Below are 27575 nucleotides of genomic sequence, written 5' to 3' on the forward strand. Positions count from 1 at the left end.
ATAAGACAAGATGGTGGTTTTTACTTAAAGATATTGGAGTGAAAATCTGGTTGTGACAGGGCAGCTCTTTTCTCTGCCCATTCAGAGCCTTGTGTTCCCCTTGATCTGCTTGTGCAGCTGTGGTTGCTGAGCCCAGTCCCATGTAAGAGGGGAATCTTCCAGCTGTGGCGCTTCAGTGTGGGGTGATCCCATGAGATCCTGCCGTTGGGAGCCAGGGGCCAGAGACACTTGCAAGAACTAAGTGTTGTGGGCTGTTGTCAGCTGCACCTGGCAGCAAATTTTAAATTAATTGGTCCAGTAATTGCAGTTTAAGTCTTTTATCTCAAAATGCATTTCCAGGGAAAGCAGTGGTGGCTTTGTCTACAGATGTAGGAACTTCAAACTTAGCACATCAGTACCTTTTATGAAATACACCTGATTACCCTGGGGGAAAGGCTGATCCCATCTCTTGAAAGTCTCTGTCCATGTGACTGCTACCTTAATTAGTCTGAATAGATTTCTGCTCTGCAGGAAATGTAGCTGCACTATCACTACAGGCTTCATTCTAGTATAAAAGTTGAACTTCATTTCTTAACACTTGTTATAACAAAATGTTTGGTTTAAGGACTGGGAACTGCAGCGGTTAAAATATTTTAAATGTTTGTGATATTTTTCCAAGTCACTAAAATGACGAAATTCTCTAATTTCCAGAGTTGCACACAGAAGTATATTGTGAAGAACTACTTCTACTACTACTTGTTCAAGTTCTCAGCTGCCTTGGGTGAAGAGATTTTTTATATCACTTTCCTTCCATTTACCTACTGGAATATAGATCACTCTGTGTCTAGAAGAATGATCATTGTTTGGTCTGTAAGTATATATATTCTTAATTTAAACCTTTATTCTGTATCCATAGCAAATGAATATTTGAGAATAAGAACAACCCTTCAGACAAAAGAAGGACCAACACTATTCATGTATAACTCATGTTTAGGAAGCAGAGGCATTGCAATACCAAGACGGGAGGCAAGAGGCATCATCTGACTCAGGGTTTCTTCATCTCTGCCACATCTTGGACTGACTTTTTTTCCAGCACAGTCACTGATTGAGCTGCTTTTGATACAGTTTGCACAGAACACTTGGGAAAACACTTCCTTCCCAATGTGTCATAGTATTTTAGGGATCATTTTTCATCACTTGATAAAATCTTTCTCTTATTCTCATTTCTTCTGCCTAATTTCATGTAGTTCTGGCTTGGTTGAATTACTATAAACCTGATAGTAAGGGGATGTGCAGGCTGCAGTGGAAGAAGCAGGGTGCTTCTGCAGTCACTTGAGGGAAAGATCAGGTTATCTGTTGGAGGCTAAGACTTAAAAGCATTGATTTTTATTAATGTGAGAGCATTCACAAACTAACTGACTTTGGCAGTGCTTCAGCCTTCACAAATGTGGTTTGGGGTATCCAGAATAATGTATTTCCATTGTAGCACCAAAAAAACAGGAGATAACCAGGCACTTTCAGGCCAAGTCTGGCTGCTTTGTCACTGCCATTGCTCATCTTTGTATTGATCAGATATTGCTGCCCAAATAAAACCTTTTTAAAACAGAGAAGGGAGGCAGGGAGCACCTCTGCCAGGTGGCAGAGCCTGGAGGTTTAGCTGTCAATCTACACTGATTCAAGAAACTGAAGCTTGGTATAAACTTGAATATGATATCCAAGTCTTTTTATTTACAGTGAAGCTTCTCCATGAGCTAGTCAATTCTGGTTAATAATATTCTGTCTTTTGACCAAGTAATATCATAAAAAGTAATAAAACCAATTTGAATTGGGTCATACCCTTCAAATGCACCTGGTCTTGGACAGAAGGCATCAGTTGCTCTGTGCCAGTAACCTTAGTCAATACATTTTATAAAGAGAACATGAAAAATAATTTGCAGATGAAATTTAGAAGTAGGTGGACACAATATAACTAGAGCTGGCTTTTGGCCAGAAGTACACCTACAGCTTCTGGAAATGTGCCACAGAAGATGAAAATTGGTAGTCACTGCCTTCTGGGTTTGCATATTGCTCAAAAAAATGAGCCTTTGGAGTTCTTTACATGCATTTCTGCAGACTTGCCTTGCCTTTTCCTTGCAAGGAGTTCATCTGAGTATTGGCCAGATCTAGTCTGACTTAATTAGTACGTGATATTACAATAATTAATATTATTTTTCACTTACTGAGTTGTGGAATTGCATTTTATACTGAAAAGGGGAAACATTTAAATACATGGGCTCGTGACAATCTGTATTTTTAAAACACATTAATTGTATGTAATTGTGAAATGGCTAAAAATGGTTGTGCAGGCCATGTGTTATTGTCATGGCATGCTCAGCTGGGGGTGTTTCTTGCTGGTGAGCAGGGACTGGCACTCACGGTGCTGTAAGTGGTGTTGGTCTGTCTTACAGAGTCATAAAATCATGGAACAGCTTGGGTTGGAAAGGATCTTAAAAATCATCTACTTCCTTCCCCCCTGCTGTGGGCAGGGACACCCTCCACTAGACCAGGTTGCTCCAAGCCCCATCCAGCCTGGCCTCCGATGCCTTGGTCCTGGATGTGACATTTGGCTCAGCTGCCTGGGAAGTACCAAGGTATCAGAGGGACAAAGCTGTGCTTTAACTAAATGGGAGGGTTTTGGTGATGGAGTTTTGAAGAAATGCTTTTGAATGAATGATGATGATGTGAGGCTATGAAGAGCTGTGTTAGATGAAAGTAAAAATCCAGGCAGTCTCTGACAACAGCTGCAAGTGGAAGGCTGGGAAGAGCATGAAGGGATAAATGCAGGATCCAGGCACGTTCTGCAGAAGGCTCATATCCGTCTGGGGAAAGGAGCTGGTATCAAAGGGAGAACTCTAAGAGAAAGGTAGCAGTAATTCCCCTTTAAAGGGCATGCTCAGGATCTGGAGAGGTTGTTGGTGAAGCTCTTCAACAGGGAGAGAGAGTGGACCAGCAATGACTTTTTCAAGAGCCTGGTGCAAAGCACACGGGTACATTGGGAACACGGTTGGCAGGGATGATGGTGACAGAAAGGGTGACACCACTGGCCAGGAGAAGTGGCCTTATCTGAGAGCTCTGGAGAAACAGAAGTGGTGCTGAGGGTGGTACATTTTATGCTGTTTCCCACTTAAACCTGTGAGTTTCTGCTGCAAGTTGGAAACGACAATATCAGTGTCCTGGGATGAATCAGGGGAGTTTCTTCCCTTAAAAATTAAAGCAGCACTAATGCTGTTTACAAAGCCTTCCTGCCATCTTATCTGTAATAGTTTATGTGGAGCCAGTCACCTCCATTTGAGAAAGGTAATTTCAAATTGGAGCAGGGCCAGGGATGATTAAAGAACAGACTATTTTCTGAGCAGAGACTGAAAGCTTGAATAAATCTCTAGCAAAATGAAGTTGGAGAGAGGATGGGGCTGGCTGCAAAAACCATGGGAAGGAAGGAGCTTCTTAAAATGAAAGTACAGTCACAAGAAGAAACATGCATAAGGCAGTCATAAATAATTTCAGTTGAAGCCAAAGGTTGTGAAATAGCTCTAGAAGGGTGAAGGTCAGTAAGAAAAATTATAAAGAGTATGTTTCAGCAGCAGTAGAGGGGTGGACTTGGAACCCTGGAATGTCTTCTCCCTGGGTCCTCAAAGCCAGTTGCCTGTGCTTTTCTGTTCAGGTGGATGGCTGTGGGAAATGCTGACTGTTGTTGCATCCAGATGCTCTGGCAGCTTAAAAGCAGCATGTTGTGCTTCCATGGTGCCCTGCCTCGGAGGATTCAGAGTATATATGCAGGCTTTACCTTTGTGGACAGATGGAGGAAATAACTGTATGAAATCTCTGGGCAAGGTGCTGAGTCAGCAATGAGGGTACCCTGGTGTCTTTGCTTCTCTTCTCCAGCAATTTGAAATCAAACTCTTGAAACTGCACAGGCGAGGCTTTGATGCCTGTGACTCTTTCAATTTCAGCCAGAAAGTGCAGAGACAAAAAATAGCTTTCACACAGGCCCTAAAAGTACTTTAAATATACTCCACATCTCAGCTCAAGAGGTAAAAGATCACTTTGTTTCTGTTTGTTTGGTTTTTAGTTTTTACTCTGCTTCAGGTTTAAAAGCTTTATTTTGGTGTGGAATTTCAAAGGCAGAGACCTGGAAAAAAACTTACTGTTTCAGTTTGCTATTCAGCATGCCTGGAAATCTCATTTTCTGGTTGTGTGGGGTTTTTTTTTCTGCAGGCCACACCTCCTTATAGCCTATAAAATTTTAATTTATGCAATATAAATAAAAGCTGGCCAGCCTGGGCTTTGTTGGGCAGGTGTGGAAGCTTTTGGCATGTGACAGTGATAAGCTGCTGACTCAGGGGTAGGTGGCACCTCTGAAGGAAGGCAGAGTTTGGGTGTCTGGTCATGCCAGGCTGTGCGCGCCTCTTGGGGCTCCCTGAGCAGCACTGGGTGGGGACATCTTCAGCAAGTCTGGGAAGGTCCTGGGTCTGAATCCATAGTAGTTTAGCTTCCCATCTTGCTTTTCAGAACAACAGTTTTCTAAAGGCTGTCAGCACTTAGTTACTCAGCAACGATGAGCTCTGAACTCCCTCTCAGGGTAACCAGGAGTTTCCTAATCAGCAGGAGTTTACCTGCAATTGCGGTGCCACTGATATTGCTGCGCAGTGATTGAAAACACACTTGGAAACAAACTTTGGGTTTAACAATTCTTATGTATTTGTTAGTTTTAGTGCTTTTGCAGCATTCCACTGGAACAAGCCTGGAACTGCTGATAAACACAGTCACTTGAAAGCCAAGCTTTTTAAAGCACCAAATGTTGCACTGCACAAGAACATGTAAAACTGTATTCAGGCACATAAGTAACTACATGTCAGAATACAAAAATAAATGGTGTATGCAAGCTGATAAAGTGTTGATTGAAAGGGAATTTTGCAAGAGCTGGTAGCTGTACTCCACCCTTGAAGGAAAAGTGCCAAAAAGGCTTTCATAACTGAGACAAGCTGTGAATCATTTAAGGTGAAGTCTAAATTGGAAACCTTTTGTATTTCAGTAGAACTTTTAGGTGTAACAGTTTGCCAGTTTTAGATGTTAGATGACAAACCAGATCAGTACTTTTGCCTGCTACCAGGAGCCTGGACCCAAATTTCTTTCTCTAAGCCTGTTATAAGATAGTCAACTACCTTATAGTTTTGTCTAAAGGCTTCTTTTAAAGACAGAGTGCATGTGTTACAGTGTTGGCTGGTTCTGCTTCTGGAGGCTCAAGGTTCTACTAATCTTGTTCTGGTGTTGTGTTTCTGAAGCCTGAATTAAAACCAAGTCCTCCCTCCTTACGTGTGTGTGTGTGTATAAGTATACGTATATAACTTTTTTAGGAAGCTGTCCATGCTGTCTCTTCCCTCTCCCTGCCTCCTGCTGCCCCTTGCTGTGATGTGAATACTGTGCTGCTTGTGGTGGGCTGGAGACCTACTTGCTGGCTTTGCTGCTTCCATCGTGGCTGAGACAACCCAAGGATTTGAGCATCCCACCAGCTGAATGCGACCTTGAATGTCCCATTGATCCCAGCCAAACCCTTGGTATATGTGAAAAGTTCCTGTGCAACCAGCACAAGGTTGGTGTATTTTCTGGAAAACAGTAACCATGCTGGAAATGGCAGGCCCTGGAGCTCTCAGAGCCAGCTACCCTCTCCCACAAGGTGTGTGTGCCTCGAGGAAGATCCCAGCCTGGCTGCTGCTGTTGGCACATGGGGAGGAGCCGGGTGCTTTAGGAGGGGACAGGGAGCAGGACGCAATCTGAGAGTGGCTTAGGGCCCCCAGGCTGGGAGTGCCTGCCCTGCAGGGCTTCCTCCACCTGGGCTGCTACCAGGGCAAGGGGCCAACGGTGCTGCTCAGTGACTTTCATGGTGTGCCTTCCTGAAGCCAAGCCTTAGTTCCTGACATTGACTTGGGGGTAGGAGGAGTATCTCCGCAAGAACACGCTCTTCCTTGCCCTGCTCCTCTTTCACTCTGAAGCAAGTGATGCTTGAGAGACACAGTCACAGCTAGTATCTGCTGCAGTGTTTATCTGGTCACTTAACTTGGGGGATGCTGAGAATAGAACAGTGCAGCCTGGATGCTTGGCTTAATTTCTGTATGGTAAATCAAAGTCATACCTGCCTCGGCAACCACATACAGTCTTTGCTTCTGCTTGACTAATCTGCAAATGCTGGTTTATTAATAGTGCATCCTTCTTTTTTTTCTCCAGTATGCTTGGTCACTCCTATCAGTGCACGGTGCTTGTGAAAAAACCCCAAAGTAACATCACTTTCAAACTGTAAATTTCCTTTCTGGGAAGATGACATAGTACTGCAGGCCAGGGTTTCTAGAGCCAGATTATACAGTTTCTATTTTACAGCTAAACCAGCAGATTCAAAGTCAGGCTGCCACACTGTGAGTCTTGGGGAAGTTGTTGTCAAAGATATTTGACTGTGTGTCTTCTCTAGAATTTTGTCTTGTCCTTTTAATAGATCAATAATGAGAATAAGGAGAGCTGTAAAATCAGAAGTAGAAAACAAATATGATCTGGTTTCCTGCTGTTAGCTGAAATATTACAGGATACAAAAAGAATTGTTCCTCCTGATCTTTTTATGCCTGTGGGAGGGTCAGGTGTGTCCATCCCATGCAGAGGTTGTGGCAGGGGAGGAATGATGGAGGATGTCCACACACAGCACACCTGCAGCACTAAGCCTGTTTCCTCAGTCCTGTCAGGCTCGGGGTCTGGGCAGCTGCCACAGGAATGTTCCACAGGGGAAATTGCACCCTGCAGCACCGGTGCCATACCTTGGCATAGGGAACTGGCTTGGCTGTGTCTGTCTGCTCCATGTGTGTCTGCACTGTTATGGTAAATCTGCTTTTGGAGCTCTTGCTTCCTGTCACAGTAGTGCTGCGTGAGAGGAGTGAGGGGAAACCATTGCAAATGCCAGGCAACACCTGCAGGTGAGAAAATCCTCCTCTTAGATGGTTGATTTAGACACCAGAGGTATGGGAATGTCAGGGAAACAGGTCACTTCATGGTGCTCGGAGGGAGGGGAGCAGCCCCTCACCACAAACGGAGCTTCTGTAGATGTTGGAACAAATGAATTGGTATTCACACCTGTGTGGATGTTAATGCCTCAAATTTGGTTCTATGATTGTTCACTAAAGCAAGATCTGTTAAAACACAAAGACTTGTCTTGTTTATCCTGATGCAAAGGCTCAGGTGAGGAAGTATTTTTGGAGATAGACCATATATATGACTCAGAGCAAATCTCAGAAAAGACTACAGAGGCTGTCTTGCTGCTATAGCAACTGCCAATTGCCTTTGTGTAGTAAAATGTAATACCGTTGGCCCAAAGTGCCAATAAAGCCTTGCCTTTCCTTCACCTGGAGTCCTGGCTATTGCCCTCAGCACAGGCCAGCCCAGCTATAGTGGTAGGCACCAGAGTTTGAGGAAGGTCTTGATTCTAAGGTGCTTATAGTTTTGGGGGGGTTTTATTGCCGATTACATTTGTTGCAAGGATTTAACCCGTAATCATTTCAGAATGATTTTTATTGCATTGGGAAGGCATGGATGTGCATGAGAGAAGGGTGGGGGTGGGCACGGCTAGGTCAGTCCCACTGGAGCTGCTCCTGCCCTGCTCCTGCCCTGCCCCGTGGCACAGGGCTGTCCCCAGGGAGGGCACCCCACTGCCCGCCGCACGCAGGTCTGGCAGATGCGCTGTTTGCTTTGCCGCGCTGTGAGCAAGGAGCCCGAGCAGAGCCTGGGCGGTGCCGTGCTCCTCCAGCCCCCGGAGCCCGAGCAGAGCCTGGGCGGTGCCGAGCTCCTCCGGCCCCTGGAGCCCGCACGTAGCCTGGGCAGTGCCGTGCGCCTGCAGCCGCTGCGAGCAGCCCGTGGGGTGCAGGTGACACAGAGCACCACCTGTGCTGGGTGGGCTCCAGGGGTGCACCTGCCATCATTCTCCTCTCGGGAAGCCTGCCAGCTCATCTGGTGGGGGGTGTTTTACCCCACCCACAACTGCTGCTTCTGCCAAATAATCCAGGACAATTGGTGTAAAGTTACGTGCACGGTACCCAGGTAAACTAAAGGCAAAGGTCTGGTGCTTCAGAGATCAGCGCTTGGTCTGAGCATATTCTGGAGTCCCCGTCATGTTTTATGGAGGTTGTCTCATCTCTCCTTACTGTCTATACAATGTGTTTTTAAAACTTAGAAGGGTCAGAATTAATTAGGGGTGTCAGGAAGGGGAGTGTGTTGTGAGGATGCCTGGTATTTTCGCTTACCCATCCCACCTCCAGCATTCAGTCTGTTTTTCACCATCAGAGGAGTCCTAGCATAGCCTTCATTTTTGAGATGACTCATTTCCTTTTCTGCAATGCTCTTATGTTCTAGTGCTAATAATACTTCCACAAGTGGAAGTCATTATTATAGAGGACTGCTGATAAACTGGTCATCCTACCTTGCCTCTCAGATGGTATCACAAGTGGCAGCCTCAATGTTTTATGTTCTGCCCGAGAGAGTAATTTTTCTTTCAACCCTGGAATTTAATTAACTTAGAAACATGTGCCTGCATCCATTTGGAAACTGATGGCATTAACTAAATAAACCCACACAGTAGGTTTTTAAAAGACGTTTGTTTCCTGAGCCTTTGTTTACTGTGAGCAGTCTGGGGCAGGCTGTTCACTGTCTCCTCTGTGCTGTGTGTGTCTGTAGGAGCAGCCAGGTGTGTGCCACCTGCTGCTGATAATAAGGCAGTAACGTGATTCATATGATGAGGGATAAAGGCTGCAAAGTCACCAGCAGTCACTTTTCCTGGCTCTGGTGCTGACTGTAAGTCTAGCACTCTCTGACATGTGCTGTGCTGTAGAGAGAAGGATGAAGGAATGTGACTGGCTTTTTCCTGGACTTGTGAATCCTGCCATCTTTCTTTTAACATGAAGCCCTTTTTTAAATGGCTGATGGGAGAGAGAGAGATGCAGTGTGTCTGGTGACAAATGTGGCAGTGGGTGATTGTGTTGCTGTTCCAGCAGATGGCTAACACCAGTATGGGAAGGATGTTATTTTAAGCCCCCTCCTCTGCTGGTGGAAGCATGAGAAGCAGAAGAGCGAGCCGTCTCACACAGCAACTGAGCTTTCATGATAGACACCAGTTAACCTGATCTTTGTATTAAAAAAAAAAAAAGAAAAGGAAAAAGGTTTGCTTTGTTTTAAAGAGCCTCCTCCGCCTATGTCTAGCTACATTATTGTAGCAGGTTTGGTTTGTAACCAGGCAGAAACACCAATTTAGTGTAGTGGCTTGGTCCAAAATACTCATTACTATTTACCTTCTGTGAGATAAGAATTAGGAGAAAAACAAAGCAGGCACCAAGAATATAAAGAATATAAAGAAGTTTATTAATAGACCTAAAATAAGGAAAAAGAAAAGGGGGGGGAAAAAAATCATACTACACCTTCAGAACTCTTCTCCTCCCCCCACCTTTCTCCCTTTTCCCACTGACAATGTAAAAAGACAACCCTTGAGATGTTCAGTCTGTTTACCACTTCCATAATAACCTTGTTCAGTTCATTTAGGAAGAGGAGTCTCTCTTGCCCATGCTATGAAAACATTATCACAACGAGGCAGCCACCTGGGTTGGTTCTCTGCTCGCATGTGAGTCCCTTCCCACAACTTGCAGCTTTTCCCACAACAGCTTTCGAGGGTCCACTCTTGAATTACTGGGGTACAATTTTAAGGTTGAGCCGTTCAGGAACAAAAGTTCTCTTCACCCATCTCTGGGAGCATTTAACCTCTAAGAACAGAGGCCCTTCTCCTTCCCTGGGAGCAAAGGGTCTTCCTCATCTTCATCTCTAGGACTATCTCTGGGAGCATCTCTAGGAACTGAGGTCTTCTCCTCTTCCATTTGGAGCAAAAGTCCTCATCACTTCCATCTCTCCCTGTTCAAACTTCTCATCAAATTACAGCTGCTTCAGCATCTGCTTATCTCAGCACAAGTGCTTTTGCTCACAAGTACAAGTTGAACGCTCCACCCCCCATGCCTTCATGAAATTACAACGGGTACTCTGATACATCATAGCTTTACAACAGAATTTCAGCTTTAAGCATCTCCTCTTTCTTCTCCCTCAGGTTTTCAGCTCTTCACAGCACTAAAAGGGTTAATCTCACCCAGGCCTTGCAGCTGGAATGTGGCTTATCGCTGTTGGTTACATGATCTTTTGCCGGACAGCAGTGCAGCTTTCAGCCGGATCTTGGCCGCACTGGAGAGGGGGAGCTGAGCCGCTCCAGCTGCCCACAGCAGGGATGTGGGGGGGTTCCGCAGGTGGAACAGGGCCCATCGGCTCCAGGATGGCCGTGGCCTGGCCCGGCCGGAGCAGGGCCTGGGCTGGGCCCGCCGGCCCCCACACGGGGCCCGCAGCCACCTGTCCCAGCACTGGAAACGAGAGTGCTCTGCCTGGGGTTTGTCTATTCTTAAGTGTGGATCACAGAGGCAGTCACAATTTTAAGTGGCTTAAAAAATTGTCCATATTCAAACTGGCCATCTGATAGGTTCTGTCAGGTCACAGAAGAAGCTGTAAGCACCCCTTTGCAAGAACATCACTTCTGAGACTATGCTTGCTAACCCATGACAATTATCTAAAGGGGGAGGAGGGTTACAACAGAAAGCAAATACATCCTACAGGACAGCCTGGCTAACTTTTCTCAGATCTTGCCACTGTGGATGCTGAGAGCCTGCTGCCTTCAGGAAGAGGGTGCTAAGGAGCCAAGGATGTCCTGGGCGTGGCTGGATGGGCAGCACCTCTCAGGGATACTGGATAGCATTGCCTCTTGCCTCTACTTCCCTTGCTGACCTGAGAATGCAACACTTCCCCCAAAAGTACCGTGTTGCTGTGCTTGGAAGCTAATTAATGGAGCCCTTGCTTAAGCCTCTGGTGTCCCAGGCAGGGAATAAAAGCCCTTTACTGGGGAGTTAGGCAGGAGAACTGGTACCTCATGTTGCTTGTCCAGTTTTCCCTCTGCTGCCTCTGCAACGATGCCGAGGTTGTCATTTAATAACCACAGAGGTGGTGCATCCCAGCAGGGCTCCTGCAGCACCTGGTGCAGTGGGAGCTGCTGGGAATAGGGGAGCTGGTGCTGGACGCAGCTGGGCAAGGCAGTGATTCAAAGGTGGGGGTGGAAAAATTTCTCTTACAACAGTTTTCTTACAGGAGAGGGGTTGGGAGGGTTAGGGAGGAAACTTAAACTTCTCTGGCATGGGGTGGGAGCCAGCTGTCTGTCTCACACTGTCCTGTGTTGCTGAATCTCATCAGCCAACCCTCCTCTTGGTCCCACTTCTGCTCAGGTTACCACACAGTGCAGCAAAACCACTGCTTCCTTCGCTGACTGAGCTAATGGAAACCCCTTTAATAATTCAGGGGATAAATTCTGCACTTGGAGGGGTGGATTCTGCAGGAAAAAGCACTGAAATGCAGGTGGTTCTTGGGTGGGCTGCATGGGGATTGCCTGTGCTGACTGACAGCCCTGTGGCCTTGTCTGTCCCCAGATAGTGATGTACATAGGCCAGGTCTCCAAGGACATCCTGAAGTGGCCTCGGCCCCTGTCACCACCTGTTGTGAAGCTGGAGATGAGGACGAATGCAGAGTATGGGATGCCGTCCACCCACGCCATGGCAGCTACAGCCATCTCCTTCTCCTTTTTCATTGCAACCACAAACCAGTACAAGGTAGGGGGTACAAAAAGAAAACAAAAGAAGAAAAAGAAAATACATTAAAAAAAAAAAAAGCATGTGTCTGCTTCCAGTAAGCCACATAAAGCTTGCAAATCCAAAGCTGTTGCCACTTCCAGAGGAGCTCTGCATTTATTTTCACAGATGCGTATTCTTTTCTGTGCTTACCTGTGGCTGGTCAATTACAGACACAGAAAAAAATTTAGTGGAAATATCCTTTCTTTTGCACAGACTCCTCTCGGAGCTGCTGTCAGGCTGCACTGCCCTGCTGTGGTGTGGTGGGTCCACTGTGTTTTTGCACGTGGGGTGACCATGGAGGGAAGGTGCCAGCATTTTGTGCTCACCCCATGCCCACCAAGTCAATGCTGCACGTTGGGACATGCTGGCTCCCAGGGCAACCAAAGGAGCTCTGTGTCACCTGGTTTCTGTATGAAAGGAAAAGCATCCTTGGAAATCCCCTGGCCCTAGCCTGGGTTAGACTAACAGCACACAGCATGACTGGAAAGCCTGCTGTCAGAGAAATAACAGCAACTTCGCTGCACTGGAGCTGTGGGCTGCTTGGGGAAGTCTCATCATTTTTCCTCACCATCTTTCTAAGAGGTTTATTTCCTGAAAACTCATTTCTCCATGATGATTATTTTCATTCTGTTTTATGAATCCAAGCATGTGTTTCCTGTCCTCTAGCAATAATAACTTCCTGGCTGCATTGTATTTAAGAATGTTTCTTAGCCCCCTCAAGGAATAAACCCATATAACCAAGAGGGCTCCTGCTCCCTGTGTGGTAACTGGTCAGAGCAGCTTGACAGTGGAATGGGGACAAGGAGCCATAAGAGGGAATATTTATCAGTCCTGGAAGGCCAGATCCTCCCATGTGTCAGAGCTTCCAAGAAGACCTGGTCAGCATCACCTTCTCCTCCTCAATCTGCAGGTGCCCAGTGGGACATGCAGCTCTTCACAGGCTGTCTTGTGCTTCTTGGAAACTGCCACGAAACAATAAAGCTGCTGTCAAATAATTAAATTGTTTAATTGCCTCTATTAAGATGGAAAAATCTCCCAGTACATTATGCTGCTATCTTCTCAAGCTGCCCTAATCATCAATTACTGATCTGGACTAGCTCCCAGGCTGCCTGCTGAGGGAGGAGTCAAGTGGGTGTAAGTGCTCCAAAGGCTTAGAGAAATCAGGAAAATTAGTGTTTTACGAACTGGGAGCGATATCTGCAGCTGGGTCTGAGCTGTCTATTCAGGGGGCTGGAGTATGTTGGGGGAAAGGGTCAGAAGAGAGCTGTTACGCTTAGAATTTCCACAGAAGCATTTTTGTGCTGATCTGTGGCCACCCTGGCCAGTCGTCAGCTTCTGGCAGAAGATGGAGACTTTGTGTCAAATTGGATGAGTTAATTGCATTTATTTATATTTTGAGTTGGTTTATTTTTTTACAAAAGATCTCCCTTACGGACTGAAAGGAGCCCAGCAGCCCACTCAATTTCAGGATTTGAATGAGTGCATTAAGGGCTAATATGTTAAGCTTATTCTTTACCAAATAGGTTTTTTTTTCCTTTTTAAATGTTGATTTATTTAAATGCATCTTTCCATGTTTGTAGGCTACTCAGAGAGGGCATTAAGCAAAAACACCTTCATAAGATGACTAAACCTTTAAGTGTCACAGGGAAGAGCAGTCCTGACTGCTCTAATAGCTGGACTGTGGTTTCAGCCCAGACATTGATTCTCCCCACTCAGCCCACGGCTCGAGGACTATTGATCACACTTCTGGTCAGACTCCGCAGCTGTCACAATCCCCTTGGCTGAGCTGAGACTGCAGTGCTACCTCAGGCATGGCTTGTACAGCATGCTGTGCCTTTTTTCTTAAGCTCTTTAACACTAACATGGTTTTTGCAGATAGGTATTGTAGGGAACAATTCTGCAAATACCATCTATTTCCCACACTTCCCCACACTGAGACCAGATCTTCCAAAAGCAGGCACCACAGCTAATGAAATGACCTTCTAGCAGGGTTGCATGTTGACTGGGGCAGGGGGGGAGGTGTCTTGTCTCAGGTCACGTTAATCTCTTGGGGAAAGTACAACTCAGGAGCCGCTTCTCGCATGAGATCCTTATGTCAGTCCAACTGCTTGGTGTAATGTGTGTATTTAACTTATTTTTTTCCCTTTTCACAGTATCCATTCGAGCTTGGCCTGGTAGCAGCGTTTGTGTTTTCAACGTTGGTGTGTCTGAGCAGGCTCTACACAGGGATGCACACAGTCCTGGTAAGGATGTGCCTCCAGCTCTGCTTTCCTACAGCAACTCCCATCTCCCACTCTTCAAGTGATACATGACGTGCCTTGGTCTGCCCCTACAGGAGTAGATGAGTTGTGCCACTGAATTTCAGGCTGAGCATTCAAAGGAGCTGTGAGGAAACCCTCGGGCTATTGATATTTGAGTCCGCAGGAAGTTTATAGCATGGAGAGGCTGCGGTGTGCGTGGGCTGAGGGAGCCAGGTGAGGTCAGGGTGGCATCTCAATTGGAGCTCTCCATTTCGAAATTTTAATTGCGAGGAATGCACTTGGGCAACTGACGCTGCTCCTTAGCTAAGCCCTTTGTGCAATAGTATCACTGTTTTCAGCGAGAAATGCTCGGGGCTGGTTTAGACTGGGAGTGCCGGGGAGGAATTGCAGGTTGGTGAGTCACAGGTGAGCTGCCCTGGAGGGGCTGGGCAGCAGCAGGTCTCCTGTCACCATACAGGCACAAGGCACTTAAAAATATTATGACAAGTTTCTTGTTTTCAGCCGGAAGGAAATTAATTCTTAAGGGACTGAGATGCACAAATACTTTGAAAATAATCATAAAATATCGGTGACTTTATATGATAGACTTGCTGGGCACAGTTGCTTAGAGACATCAGTCCTGCTTTAGGAACAGATTTCAGTGTGCCTGTGATAGCTGGTTCTTTCCTGACAAGAGGAAACTTTATTGATTTGTTATATATAGTGGTCAAAAGGGTGGCCCAGCTTCCCAAGTATGGACAAAAACTCCTGGCTATTTCCCCACAGGAGTTTGATATGTGTTGTTAGTTGCATATGCATAAAAAATTGAATCTTTTTTACTAAGTAGTAATTAGGTTTGTAATGAGACTTGATAACTGTAAGAAAGGGAGCCCTCATGAGATTAAGGTTAGCTATAAAATATAGCCTGACCTTCCCTTTCAGGACCAGTGGATCAAAACAATATCTTACATCGAAGCTGCAGACACCCTTTCTTTGCTACTGACATTAAGTCAATCAGTAAAAATTCTTTGCATACTTCTCTTGCTGGCCATCATAATGAAAGACCCCTCTAAATTGAGATGGATTTTAGGGTAAAGAAGAAAAAGTCCTTTGTGCTTTTGACATGATAGGAAAGAGCTGTAAAATAAAATTTAAAAAAAGCTTCTTAGCTGAAGTGTGAGCAATGCTGCTTCTCAAAAGGGCAAATGTCCTTGGCTGGGGTCTTCACCCCATGTGTGCCATGGTGAGGATGGAGCTGGGGAAAGGCCCAGTGACCATGGCTGCCACATGCAACCCCTCTCTCTGCAGCAGCAGCTTGTCACCCACAATGACGGGCTCTGCTGTCCCACCTGCAGTGATGGTTCTTTGGGGAAGAATTGCAGTTCAGAGCTGTTTCTGACCTTTTGTGGGATGGGTCCTGCCCTGAGCTGTGATGTCATAGGGCTAAGGCACAGCAGTGCCCAGCCAAGCCATTGGCTCAAAGAGCCTCTGGATATTTAACTGAGGCCTTAAAAGAAAGAATATAATTATGTATTAAGTGGTCATAGCATTTTAATAAAGCAAAGAAATGGGTAACAAATATCCATGGACTTGGTGTAACTGATTTTTCCTGTTTGAGGTACCAGAGGAGGAGTGACAAGGACAGTTGCATTGTGCTTTCCTGCAGCTCTGTTGCAGAAGCTCATCTGCTGTAGTCTCAGCTCTACAAATCTGTCTGCATTTCAGCACTGCTGGCCTTGCTTTTGAACGAGGAGTGGTATCAGAAAGCACAGTCATGTCAGTAGAAGAGATGTTACCATTAAAGACTTTCTGGGGAGACAGTCAGCTGCTATGGGGAGCTATCTGCAACCTTCCAGCTGTACCAGAGCTCAGGGAAAAGGGGTGTCAGTAATGCACTTGCACTGCTGACAGGTAATTTAGTTACAACTACCCTTCTCCACCACCTCAACATCAGAATGTCCTGTGTGTGTGTAAAAACAGGGGAAAGGCAGAGTCCTTTCTTTTAGGTCTTAAATGATGGAGTCTGAGGACCTGGTAAAGAAGGGATCTGGAGTTACCTGGAAAAGGCAAAGTAAAAAAAAGTAAAAGTTTGGACACATTTTGAAGCAGTGAATCTGTGGGTTTTTACAGGTTATTTTTGAGAAACAAAAAAACAATTGGAGACGATATGACTGGTAGTTGTTGTTTGCTTTCTTTCCCCAGAGAGCCGTATTTTAGAAAATATTACTTTGCTTTCCATTTAAAACATTGGCCCAATTTTTGGTCCCTGCCTCAATGCAGTGAACAAGTTTTCCTATCTCACAGCTGCTGGAGCCATTCCCTCCAGAGCTACAACTGATGTGAGAACCTCACTGGCACTGCAACTACTCTGAGTTACAAGCAATAATGCCCTGTGCTGGCCAGCATGGTCGCTTTTTTGCCCCTGAGATATACCCATTCCGTGTTGATGCGTTTATTGCTGGAGGTGGTGTTCTGGAGCTCCCACCCTGCCCCTTTGACGGGCTGTATTTCAGGCTTTTTCACGCTACCATTAATCCTGAAATTATCTTAAATATTTTAAAGCTGATAAACACACAGCGCATTCACAGTACTTCACACGCTGTGTAGTACAGTCCTTGGGGGATGAAATAAAGTAACCCTTAGGAGTGGAAACCAAGTAAGATATTTCTGTTTAGGAGAGTGAACAGTGTCTCACACTAAATGAAAATGTAGAGGAATTTACAAAAACGCAGAATAGGAAAAGTGTTATTTTTGCTTGGATTGGCAATATCAGGGAAGCAGATATTTGGCACTGTGTGGGAGCAGAGCTGAGCTGCATAGCAGCGGAGGGGCTTTAGGGGAGGTAGACGGAGTCTGGGGAGGACTCGTCTGTGCTGAGGCAGCTGGAGCATCCCAGCAGGGCAACAGGAGGTTTTAAGTTTTGCTGGTAGTACTGCACCTTGAGCAAAATCCCGTGCCTGCCTTTATTTAAAAATTCCTTGATAATTGCAGGCTTGGCGAGACGCTAATCTGTTTACACAGGCAGACAGGCAAGAATGTGCTTCCTGGGAGTGCTAAAGCAGCTCCCCCCCCAGGGAAAACTCAGGTCCTGCTCCGGGGGACACAGCAGGGAGAGTCCACAAAAGCAGCTTTTCTCGCAGAAATCAGAGCCATCTTTCCTCTTCCCATCTTCTCCTTAGTTTAGCAGGCAAGGGGGGAAATAATTCATTCTGCACTGCTAAATGTAGGTGTTGTTGTGGATCTTGCCCACCTCCTCTGGGTGTTCAAAAGATCAAACCTGCCCATCCACATCAGGACTGAAAGGAGTCACCACAGACAGCCGTGGCATGTGCTGAGCTCTCCAGCAGCTTCTAGTGAGGAATTTCCAAAATGAGAAGCCCACATATTGGTGGATAGGGGAAAAAACAGAATAAACCACTGGCCTCCAAACTTTTTTGTTCAGTAAAAAAAATCTGAATATGCACCCCCTATATATATGTATATATATATTTACTTACAAATTGTATACATGTACTACTGTACCAATACATACATTATAAAACACATACAAAATATACTCTAACAAACATAAGATAAGGATGAAATAAGCACTACTTTTAAAAAATGCGTATATGTTGTTTTACTGATGAGTGGTGCAGAAAGTATGTTCTCCCCCCAGCCCAAAGGGTTGCCTGGTGCACCCAGTTTGGAGACCACCGGTACAGTGCCACTGGTCAGGGGCAGAGCTGATTGTCTGGGTCCTGCTTGAAACCTCTAGGAGCCATGTTACTGTACTGGGGCTGAATGGGAGGATAATAAAGTTCAGAAAACTCTAACCAGGTTTGTAGGTAGGGACTGTTTGGAGCTGGGTTAGGAACTGCTGCAGTCAAATCTGACTAAATCTGGGTAAACCTGAGCAAAGTTTTCATGAGGGAATGTTAATGTTTGGTTACATTTCTTTAATTGAAACAGAAAAGCATGTGAACAGCTTTTGAGTTTTGCTCCTTGATCACCTTGATCAAGTGTATCAAGGACTTTTTCTTCTAACGTGAGGTGGACAAACAGCTAGGTGGGAAATGGAGGTACAGAGCGGGGATGGGATTTCTGAGCATTGGTGCTGGGAGCAGCCCTCAGCTCTTTTGTGTTGAGGCAGTTACTTAGTGTTGGGCCAAAACATGTTTTGTGTGTAAAGGTATCATCTAAGAATTGATATCAAAACATGAATTACTGTGAAACTTTGACACATAATGGTATTTTACATCCTAGACAAGTTTGTGTATTCCCATGGCTAGCCTCATGTTTTGGATGAAGGAATAAATGGAAATTTGTATTAGGAATATGCACAATGGCTGTAGGACTTGCTTAAAACCAAATGTTCTGTGAATCTAATGCACGTTGTAAACAGCTGAAGTTCAGCCACACAGTAGTCATGCATTTACCAGAAAGTCATTAAATATTTCTGTTGTGAAAAAGTCCCCTCATTCCTGCCTAGCTCAAAGTGAAGTTCACATAAATAATTTTCAGACTGTGACCAAGCATGGTAGTAGTCAGCTGCCATGACTCGTGAAAAAGATACAATCTTAGAAGAGGACATTCCTGTCTGTGACTAACTTCAGCTTTTGCAGAGCATTTTGTGGCTGTTCTAACACTGCTGCCTCTTGTGACACTGGAAGGGCAGCGTGGGGAAACTTGTTTTATTGTTTTTTACCTGGCTGCTCTCATACAGATGGCTTTTGTTAGGGGTTACCTCCTGTCTCCTTTCTCAGCTTTGTGGCTGACAACAATCAAGTTCTCAAAACACCTTATTTGCCTCTGTTAATAAATTAGGGTTTAACTATGTGCTTGCTTTGGGCACTGTACTGGAAACCGGATTTCAGAGACTTGGGCAACAAATTTCTCCTTGCTGTATCCCTGCCTGGAGGTGCCTCCCTCCCACTGCTGGCAGAAACCATGGCACATGCACCATGTCCCACAGCTCTGCACTTTCCATCCCTGGAGCTTGTGTTCCTGGGATGGGAACCTGTCTCTGACAAAGGACAGCATCTTCCCCTTTATGCAAAGCAAGCAAGGGATAATCACACTGATGTGATGAAATCGCTTGTAGGGTTATGGGAGGGAAAGGGTTTGTGTGAAGGCAGCTCACTGCAATATTGTCCCTGAGATGGAGTTGTGCAGGTGCCTTTTCTGAGGTGGAGAATTGGTGGGGAATGCCCTCAAAACATGAGAGCAGATGAGGAGGAGAATGTGTGTCCACAGACACATGCTTATGCATAAGCTAAGGTTAGGTTCATGGACTGTCACGTTTTATTTAGCACAGGCTTCAGGTTGTCCCTGCATGGAGGTAATGGCATCACTGAATTCAGGGCGTTCCTCCACTACTGGGCCCCACCAATGCAGATACTGGTCTTTTATGATCACCCAAATACCCAGTTTACCTTCCAGATCTCACAAAGCCTATTAAATGTGATTTATTTACAGGATGTGATCGGTGGAGCACTGATTTCGGCTGTGCTGCTCATGCTCTTGTATCCTGCATGGGACACGATAGATCACTTGCTCTTAACCAGCCCCTTCTGCCCACTGTTTTCCATAGTTGTGCCTCTTGTCTTATGTTACAACTACCCCAAACTAGACTATTACAGCCCTACCAGGGGAGACACCACTACTATCTTAGGAGCAGCAGCTGGAGCAACTGTGGGATTTTGGTTAAACAACCAGTATGCTGCTCCAGCCTACACCAGCAAAAGTTTTCAGCCTGGATTTCCTCTGGTCACCAGTACCATGGTGCTCGTGCTAGCCAGGTTCTTCGTAGGGATCTTGGTTGTCCTGCTGACACGCTGGGTCATGAAGAGCGTGATCCTTGGCTTGCTGGGCTATCGGTACAAGTTCCCCATCCGTGACCTGGAAGCCCAGAGACGCCTGGAAGTGGAAGTGCCCTATAAGTTTGTGACGTACTCCACCGTTGGCTTCACAGCCACCGTGATTGTGCCGCTGCTGCATGAGCTGCTGGGACTGATGTGAGCACAGCTCCTCCTCACCGAGCCACCTGCGGCACCCGTGCTTCGGGGACACAATAACTCAGTCCAGGCTGGTGACTTGACCGAAAAGTGTTTTGTGCCTTTCTGCACTGGTGTGGTGGGTTTGGCTCTGGCTGGATGCCGGGTGCTCACCAAAGCTGCTCTATCACTCCCCTCTCTCCAGGGAGAGAAAGTATAATGAGAGGATCATGGCTCGAGACAAGGGCAGGGGGAGATCACTCAGCAGTTTTACTGTCACAGGCAAAACAGACTCGACTTGGGGAAATGTTTAATTTATTACCAAATTAATCAGAATAGGATAATAAGAAATAAAACCAAACATTAAAACTACCTTCCACCTACCCCTCCCTTCTTTCTAGGCCCAATTTCCCTCCTGAATTCTCTACCTCCTCCCACCCACCATCACAGGGGGATGGGAATGGAGGTTACAGTCAGTTCATCATTGCTTCTGCTGCTCCTTCCTCCTCAGGGATAGGACTCCTCACACTCCTCCCCTGCTCCAGCGTGGGATCCCTCCCAGACAAGACAGCTCTCCAAAAATATCTCCAAAGTGAATTTTTCCCATGGGCTACAGTTCTTCATCCAGCATGTGTCCGCTGAGGGGTCACAAGTCCCACCCAGGAGCCTGTTCTAGTGTGGACTTCTCACACCCTTCTTATGGCATTACCCTGCTCTAGTGTGGGGTCCTCCACTGATTGCAGGTGGATCTCCATTCCCCATGGACCTCCATGGGCTGCACCATGGGCTGCACCATGGGCTGCAGGGGAGTCTCTGCTCTGGCACCCAGAGCACCTCTTCCTCTTCCTTCTGTGGTCTTGGTGTCTGCAGAGTTGTTTCCCTCCCATATCTTCACTCCTCTCTCTGCCTGCAGCTGAGCAGGTTTTTCCTCCCATCTTAACTGTTATCCCAGAGGTGCTGCTACTGTCACAGATGGGCTCAGTGGATCTGTCTGGGAGCTGGCTGGCATTGGTTCTGTTGGACACATTGGTTCTGGCACCTTCTGAGAGAAGCAATGCTTGTAGCTCCCCCCCGCCACTACCATGCCCTTGCCACACAAACCCAAAATAACTGACCTGAAATATCTGACCTGGAAGAGTCCTGGGAAGGCCTGTGCACAGATAACTTTGGGTTAGAAATCACCGACCCCACTGTGTCCCCACTGTGTCCCATAACTAGACACGCTTCCCCCAGGCAACTGAAAATGACAAGCACACAGCCAAAATGCCTGCCAGAGCAGCAGCAATGGCTCGTTTCCTGTGTTGGGGTTGCTGGGGAGCAGGCCTGTACCTGCTCAGCTGAGGGCTGCTCCTGAAGCAGCAGAGCAAGCTAAGGAAAGGCTCAGGTTTGGGGCATCGGGGAAAAAGCAGCTGGTGGGGTGGGGAGAGAGGTGTCCAGCCAAGAGCAAAGTGCCATCGTTGGGCAGAGCTCATAGTGTCTTCTGATGGCACTGCCAGACCAGGCTAGTTCTGTGGGGATGGTTTTACTCATTATTACAATAAAAAAAAAAAAAACCAAAAAAAAACCCACAAAATGTAAAAGAGAAGGAAAATCTAACATAAAATGTTTAATGTGCTTTGCAACAAAGTTACCTTGGATATTAATAAGAAAGCCTCCACTAAAGGATACTTTGCCTACAAACAACTGAGCAGAGTTATTACCACAGCATTCCGGCTTGAACTCAGACTGTTTAACTCTGATTTAGTTTTCCTGGCTAGGGCAAAGGAAAAAGTCCTTCCTGTCGTGCAGAGGTGACAAGTAGCGTCCATAAACTGCGTTGTGGAAGGAGCTGAGTAGTGACTCTGGTGACTACAGCGCATGGCAATGATAAGATGCCATCATTTTCTGCTGCTGCACAGCATTACAGTTGGTCTTCCATGCATCCTGCAACACTTGTAGAATAGCAGGGCGGCATGTCCATAGGAAGGTCGTCCCTATAACTCAGGCCGCTTATTTAAAACAGAATATATCAGCTGTTGGACCAATGAGCTGTTGAGAAATACAGCATTGAACGTGGTCTTCTTGGCTAGGAAAATGTACCGTGCTATTGCTGCAGAGCTTCAAGTATGGCCCCCGTGCCTTGCCTGGCAGAATGTACAGTGAGAGCCAGCTTTTTAACCATGTCCACTTGCCTTCCTGGCTGCGAGAAAAATGAACCTGAAGAATGTAAAGGAGGTGCTTTGCCATCCATTGACTGCTTGGATAAACATAATCAATTCCAAAACTGTGGCTGGGAGTTCTGTCTGAGGAGTGCAAGGTGTGCACGTGAAAGAGCTGCACCACTTTAAACCCAGGCTATCAATCTCCAGAAGAAACGCAGGCAGAAATTTTAACCAGTTTTAGATTTGCTCAGGCTGTGGATAAACTGTTTCATAACAGGTTGTGTGGACTTTACACATGCATGCAAACAGCTCCAGCGAGCCTTTCAGCAGGGCACATGCCCGCTCACACCTGCCCCTAGGTGAGTGCTGAATGTGAGCCACCATAGCCGTGGGGTTCCATCCTCAGCCTCTCTCCCTCCTGTCACAGAAGCGCTGCCATCAGGTTTAAAACACCTTTAAACCCCTTGTGCTAAGAGTGCTGCATGACACACAGGTGCAGTGCACAACCAGAGCCCTGAGGAGGGGCCATATCACAAAATTGAGAAAAAAACTTAGCAGCAAGCTGAGTGTTTAAGCTGGGGATTGGAATTACTCCTGAGAAAGGCACAGTTTGACAGGGAAATTCATGCAGCTTTATGTGTAAAATTTCTGTTCTGATTCACAGCTATTTTATGCTATGAAGATTTTATAAAATATATATAAATGCTGCACAAGTATTTTTATAGTATTCACTTGCATGTGATTCATGCAAAAAATGCAAATTCTATTTCGTTCAAATTTTAAAATAAACCTATTTTGCAGAGTTTGGTGTCTGTCTGTTCATTTTGCATCCTCTATTGATACTTGTAAATGACTGATGTAAAGGCAATGAGTCCCAGCTAAAAGAGCTTCCCAAGTGCAAGCACCCACCTCTCTTCCCAAGCTGTCCCTCTTGTGGCTCTTTGTCTCCTCCTTGGTCTAGCTCCACACTTTGGCTCCTCCAGAAGGATCCTGCTTTTTAAAAAACATTTTAAAAAAGTCTACTGGTCTACTAATGACTATTTGTTACAACCCTTGCAAATGGAAATGAGTGAGTTGCATGTAATTGGTGCTGGGGGACTTTTGGCCACTGGAATCTCCTTCACCTGCAATATCTACTTCTAGTAGACTAAACAGTTAACTGAAAGCCAGTTTAACATGTGCAAAGATAGCATGACAACTCATGAACTGCAGAATATTTTGCGTTAGTTGAGGTACCTAACAAGGTTTTGTGGTCAAAATGTGTGTTTGAAACCAGGTAGGGCCACATCCTCCCCTCAGCATCACATCCTGCCCACAGCTGATCAGGGTGAGCCCAATTGCTGCAGCATCCCTGGGCCAGCTGGGTTAGGCAGGTGTGTCAGCTGGGCTCTGTGCTGAGGTTGTGCTCATGGGATGCTCACAGGACCACAGACACTCCTGCAGGGCCAGGCTTGGAGAGGCAAGTATTCTGACAAGGTGAGACACATCACCCTTTCTGTAGTTCATTAACCTGAAGCACCAGCTCCTCATTACAGATCTCTGTGTGTCTTTGCTGTCTTTGGAAATGCTCCCCACCTCTTCATCCCTGCAGTGAAGCTGCCTCTGCATTTCCAGGGTGGTGGTAGAGAATGAGGTTTTGTGGTGGGTTTGCTGGCCATGTTCTGTACTTTGTAACACAAAGGCTCCAACTGAATCCTCTCAAGTAAGCACACTTGCATTTTAGACTAAAACACTGCTTTTGATGTGAATGGAGTGGGAGGTAACTTCCAGAGTATCACAGCCTGGGCCGTTCTCTTCTCAGTACTGTCTGTGCTGTCTGTCCTGGTCCAGCGCTACAGCTCTCCCTCCTGTGCCTGCCCACAGCCGGAGGGGTGATGCAAGACAATCCAAGTTTCCTTTGTTATGCTGTCAAGAGGGATGTAGCAGGCACCCCACTCTTAGCTTAGTCAGCTCTGTCCTGCCTGGAGGCTGCCCTCTCCTGGCCTGCTTACTTTGCAAATCGCTTTCTGGGCATGCGGTGCCAACCCAGGCTTCCTCCTGTCTGGGGCATCTCTGTGTGCTGGTGGCCCAGTGCAGAACCAGCTACTCTGTCAGACGCCACAAGGCTATTGCACTTTTTGGCAGGGATTAGGAACCAAAGCAGCAAGCACTGAATTTCCCTGCTTTAATTTTCCAGCAGTAACTTTGTCATGACCCCAGTCTCCTAACCCATCCAAGTTCCTATGCAAAATTGCAAGCAAGCTTGTGCCTTGCTTTTCTGGATACAGTTGATGTAATCTAGGGAACAGAAGAAAACAGTCTCAGTTTCAGTTTTGACCCTTCTCAGCTGCGTTACAAGGAAGAGTTAGAAAACATGGGTGCCTCTCTGAACAGGGTGGACGTGCAGCTGGGGAGTGGGTGGGATCTTGCACAGTTGCTAAGCCATGAGTAAAGGAAGGCCCTTGCTTGCTGCCAGTTCCTGCTCCTGTCAGATCTTCCCCTGCTGTCTCACTGTCTTCCCACCTTCCCACTGTCCCACGGCCACCCCGCTGCCACCCCACCCTGGCAGCAGGCTCGGTTTCAAGGTCACCGGGCGGTCAGAGGTGTCGCGTGTGCCAGGCCATGATCCCCTGGCAACCTCCTGGCAGCGCTTTTGCTCAGTCTATTCCATACTCACCTGCCAAACCAAGGATGATTTAAATTTCAAGCAAGCACAGTGCCAGCCTGGAGATGGAAACAGTCCCAGGCATCACCTTTCCATAAACACCCTTGTGCAATAGCAAGGGTGACCTGCAGGCACCGGGGCCTGTGCCGGGAGCTGCAGCCAGGCTGGCTCAGGGTTCTGCTCTTTGGAAAATCACCACCAAAGCACAGCAAGGACAAAACCAGAGCTCGTGTCCAGCAGAATGAACCCAGCAATCACCCAGACAGCACACTAAACCACCTCTGATCTCTCTGTCACCAGCTCTCCAGACTTTTCTGCTTGTGTTCAGATCTCCAGCAATGACCCATTACCCACAGGCAGCAGGAGCAGGCCAAAAGTAATCCATAATTGCAGAGCAGTAGTTAAAAATCCCACTTCCAACTCTTGTCTAAAAAGAAAACCCAAGTTCAAAAGATGTTAAAAAACTGCTCAGAAGTCCCTACCAGCAGCAAAGGTTTCCTTTGCCAGAGCCCATGGCTACAGCAAAGGATGAAAGCAAATTTCAGTGCTCACAGTGGCTGGCTCCAGCATGAAGCTGTGTGATAACTACCTCAAGTACTGCACACAGCTATGAGCAGGCTGTAAATACCACATAATTGCTTTGGAGCTATGAAAGACAAAGCCTCGCAATAAATACACCAGACTTATATGAAGTGTCCCACTCATCAGGAATCACAGTTAATCCTGAGCACAGCACTACAGCAGAGCTTGAATTTCATTGCAAGGCTGCTGGCACCACAGTTAACTGGAGGGGTCAGGGACTCTGAAGAGGCTTTTTAACCATTTTCTTGATTCTCATTGTCTACTTCTAGCAAGTAATGGTACCTACCTGGGACAAAGCTCATGTTTTTGGAGCATTTAGCTGCCAATGCAGGAGCAAATGGTATGAAAAAGAAGAGATCCCTAAAAGCCTCACACACATGCCACCACAGCTCAAGCCCTTAGTCTCAGCTTAATCTAGTTTTTACACTCAAAGGACAGCTAAATTCTCAGGAGAACTGGGACACACAAAGAGTTAGAAAATCTTGTGCAGAGAAATATATTTAGTGCACACAGATATGCCTGCACTCTGCTGCAATGCAAATCTGCCTTATTGTCGTCCTAATCCCCATGCATGACACACCAATAAACAGGGGGGGTTAATACTTTCCATCTGCGTTACACATTGCTTCCCACACTGCAAGCCTGCCTGGTTACAGTTGTGTGGGCATTGTGGAGAGAGAGATCCTGCAAACGCCAAGCTGCCTAATCTCTTGGGAGGTTTAAAATGTAAGCTGCAGTTTTCTCACTCTCCGTGGGCACCGGAGTCAGTCATGCAACGTATGGTGATAGCTATATTCTCATTTCACGTCTGTCATGCAGAGATAATTAAAATCTACACTTCCATCTGAGGGGAACCATAGGGTTTCCAGATGGGTAACTGTAGTGCATTTTTCATACTGAATTATCACTTGCACCAAAAAGCATTGCCTGTTGCCTTCCCACCTGTTGAGATTATTGATGGGGCTGCCATTGAAAAGCCCTTGTGGGCCCAGTGATAGGGGTCTGTGCAGCTCGTAAAACTACAAGCTTACCTCACCACTGCACATCCTTCTGCTCAGTGGGGCAGTCATTGTGACACCCTTCTCCAGCAACTCCCAGATGTCCACTCCTGGACAGGCCCCTCCTGGGATCAGGGTCCATCTGGCTCTCACAGCAGAAAGAAGCCACAGTGCATAGGCCTAATACAAAATACTGGTGGCTGTTAGCCAGCAGCATTAGCAATGGTTATAATATTGCAAAGGAGGGACAGCCAGCCCCACAAGCCAGCCAGTCAAGAGCTGCTCCAGTGTACTGAGCTGACCACCCACTTGGTGACATTCCTGCAGAAAGGAAGGATCGGGCATCACTGTGCTGGATGGAGCTTCTCAGTTTAACAGAGAGCAGAGGCACAATGCACCAAGCTGTGACACAACTGCTGCCAGAAAGCCACCTAGAAGGAAAAGCCTGATCCATGAGAGGTTCTCATGTACTGGCAGGGGCAGAACTGCCAGAAAAAGAACCCTGCCCAAAAGCTGCGTGGTCCTGCTACACAGCTGGGGTCCAGAAAGCCCTGGTGGGGCTGGGCGTGCAGCAGGCCCACGCTCACTTCTGCAGACAAACATGCCAGCCTTAGGCAGACAAAGGCTTTGATAGTTTTCTGCTCCTCATGCAAAAGACCACTGGCATATGCTCTTAAATGCATTTCCCCATTTGGTTTGGAGCTTCAAAAACCGCCAGGCTGACATCAACAATGGAAAAAGTTTAATTCCACCCCCTCCCCTTTCTGAATTTAGAATGATAAAGGACCAACAGTTATGTCTGGAGCGGGGAAGCAGATATTACACACATCTTGCTTACAAAATAGCTCTGGTTTTCATGAAACAAGTTTATTTTCCTCCCCCAGCCATTGATGAGCACATGACAACCGTACAGAATAAAAGCTCAACTCCTTAGTTCTGCTCACATTCACTCAACATTTGCTCTAATCAATTATCTTATTTCATGCAATAAGAAAAGAATGAGATTCCTGTTATGCAGCCATAATCAGTTACAGTATGAAGCTGTGTCTGTGGAACGTTTCTGATTTTGAAAACTAATCATGTGCTCTGCCATTACATTTCTCTTGTAAAGCATTGGGCTTTGACCCAACTCATTTCTTCCCCCCTGCCCTTTGAAAACATTGAGGGCACAGCCTAGTCCGAGATCCCACATTCCTTCCCTGCAGAAGCCAGCCAGATCGCACTGTAAAGAACACATTTACTCACGGA

At 46.4% G+C, this 27575-nt stretch overlaps 1 protein-coding gene across 2 annotated transcripts in view; it reads left to right on the top strand.

Moving 5' to 3' along the window:
- The window catches only part of SGPP2 (sphingosine-1-phosphate phosphatase 2), a 33364-nt gene extending 13071 nt beyond the window's left edge, over nucleotides 1-20293 (top strand). Inside the window, exons 2-5 of one of the 2 annotated variants that reach the window (XM_032119903.1) lie at nucleotides 691-849; nucleotides 11547-11726; nucleotides 13901-13990; nucleotides 19445-20293. In XM_032119903.1, coding sequence (XP_031975794.1) covers nucleotides 691-849; nucleotides 11547-11726; nucleotides 13901-13990; nucleotides 19445-19987 — 972 coding nt within the window. In that variant the 3' untranslated portion in view covers nucleotides 19988-20293. The remainder of the gene's footprint in view (nucleotides 1-690; nucleotides 850-11546; nucleotides 11727-13900; nucleotides 13991-19444) is intronic. The other variant, XM_032119905.1, reaches the window with a different exon arrangement.
- Nucleotides 20294-27575: the final 7282 nt, after the last annotated feature.

The sequence above is a fragment of the Corvus moneduloides genome, chromosome 10, assembly GCF_009650955.1.
Source record: "Corvus moneduloides isolate bCorMon1 chromosome 10, bCorMon1.pri, whole genome shotgun sequence".
NCBI lineage: Eukaryota > Metazoa > Chordata > Aves > Passeriformes > Corvidae > Corvus > Corvus moneduloides.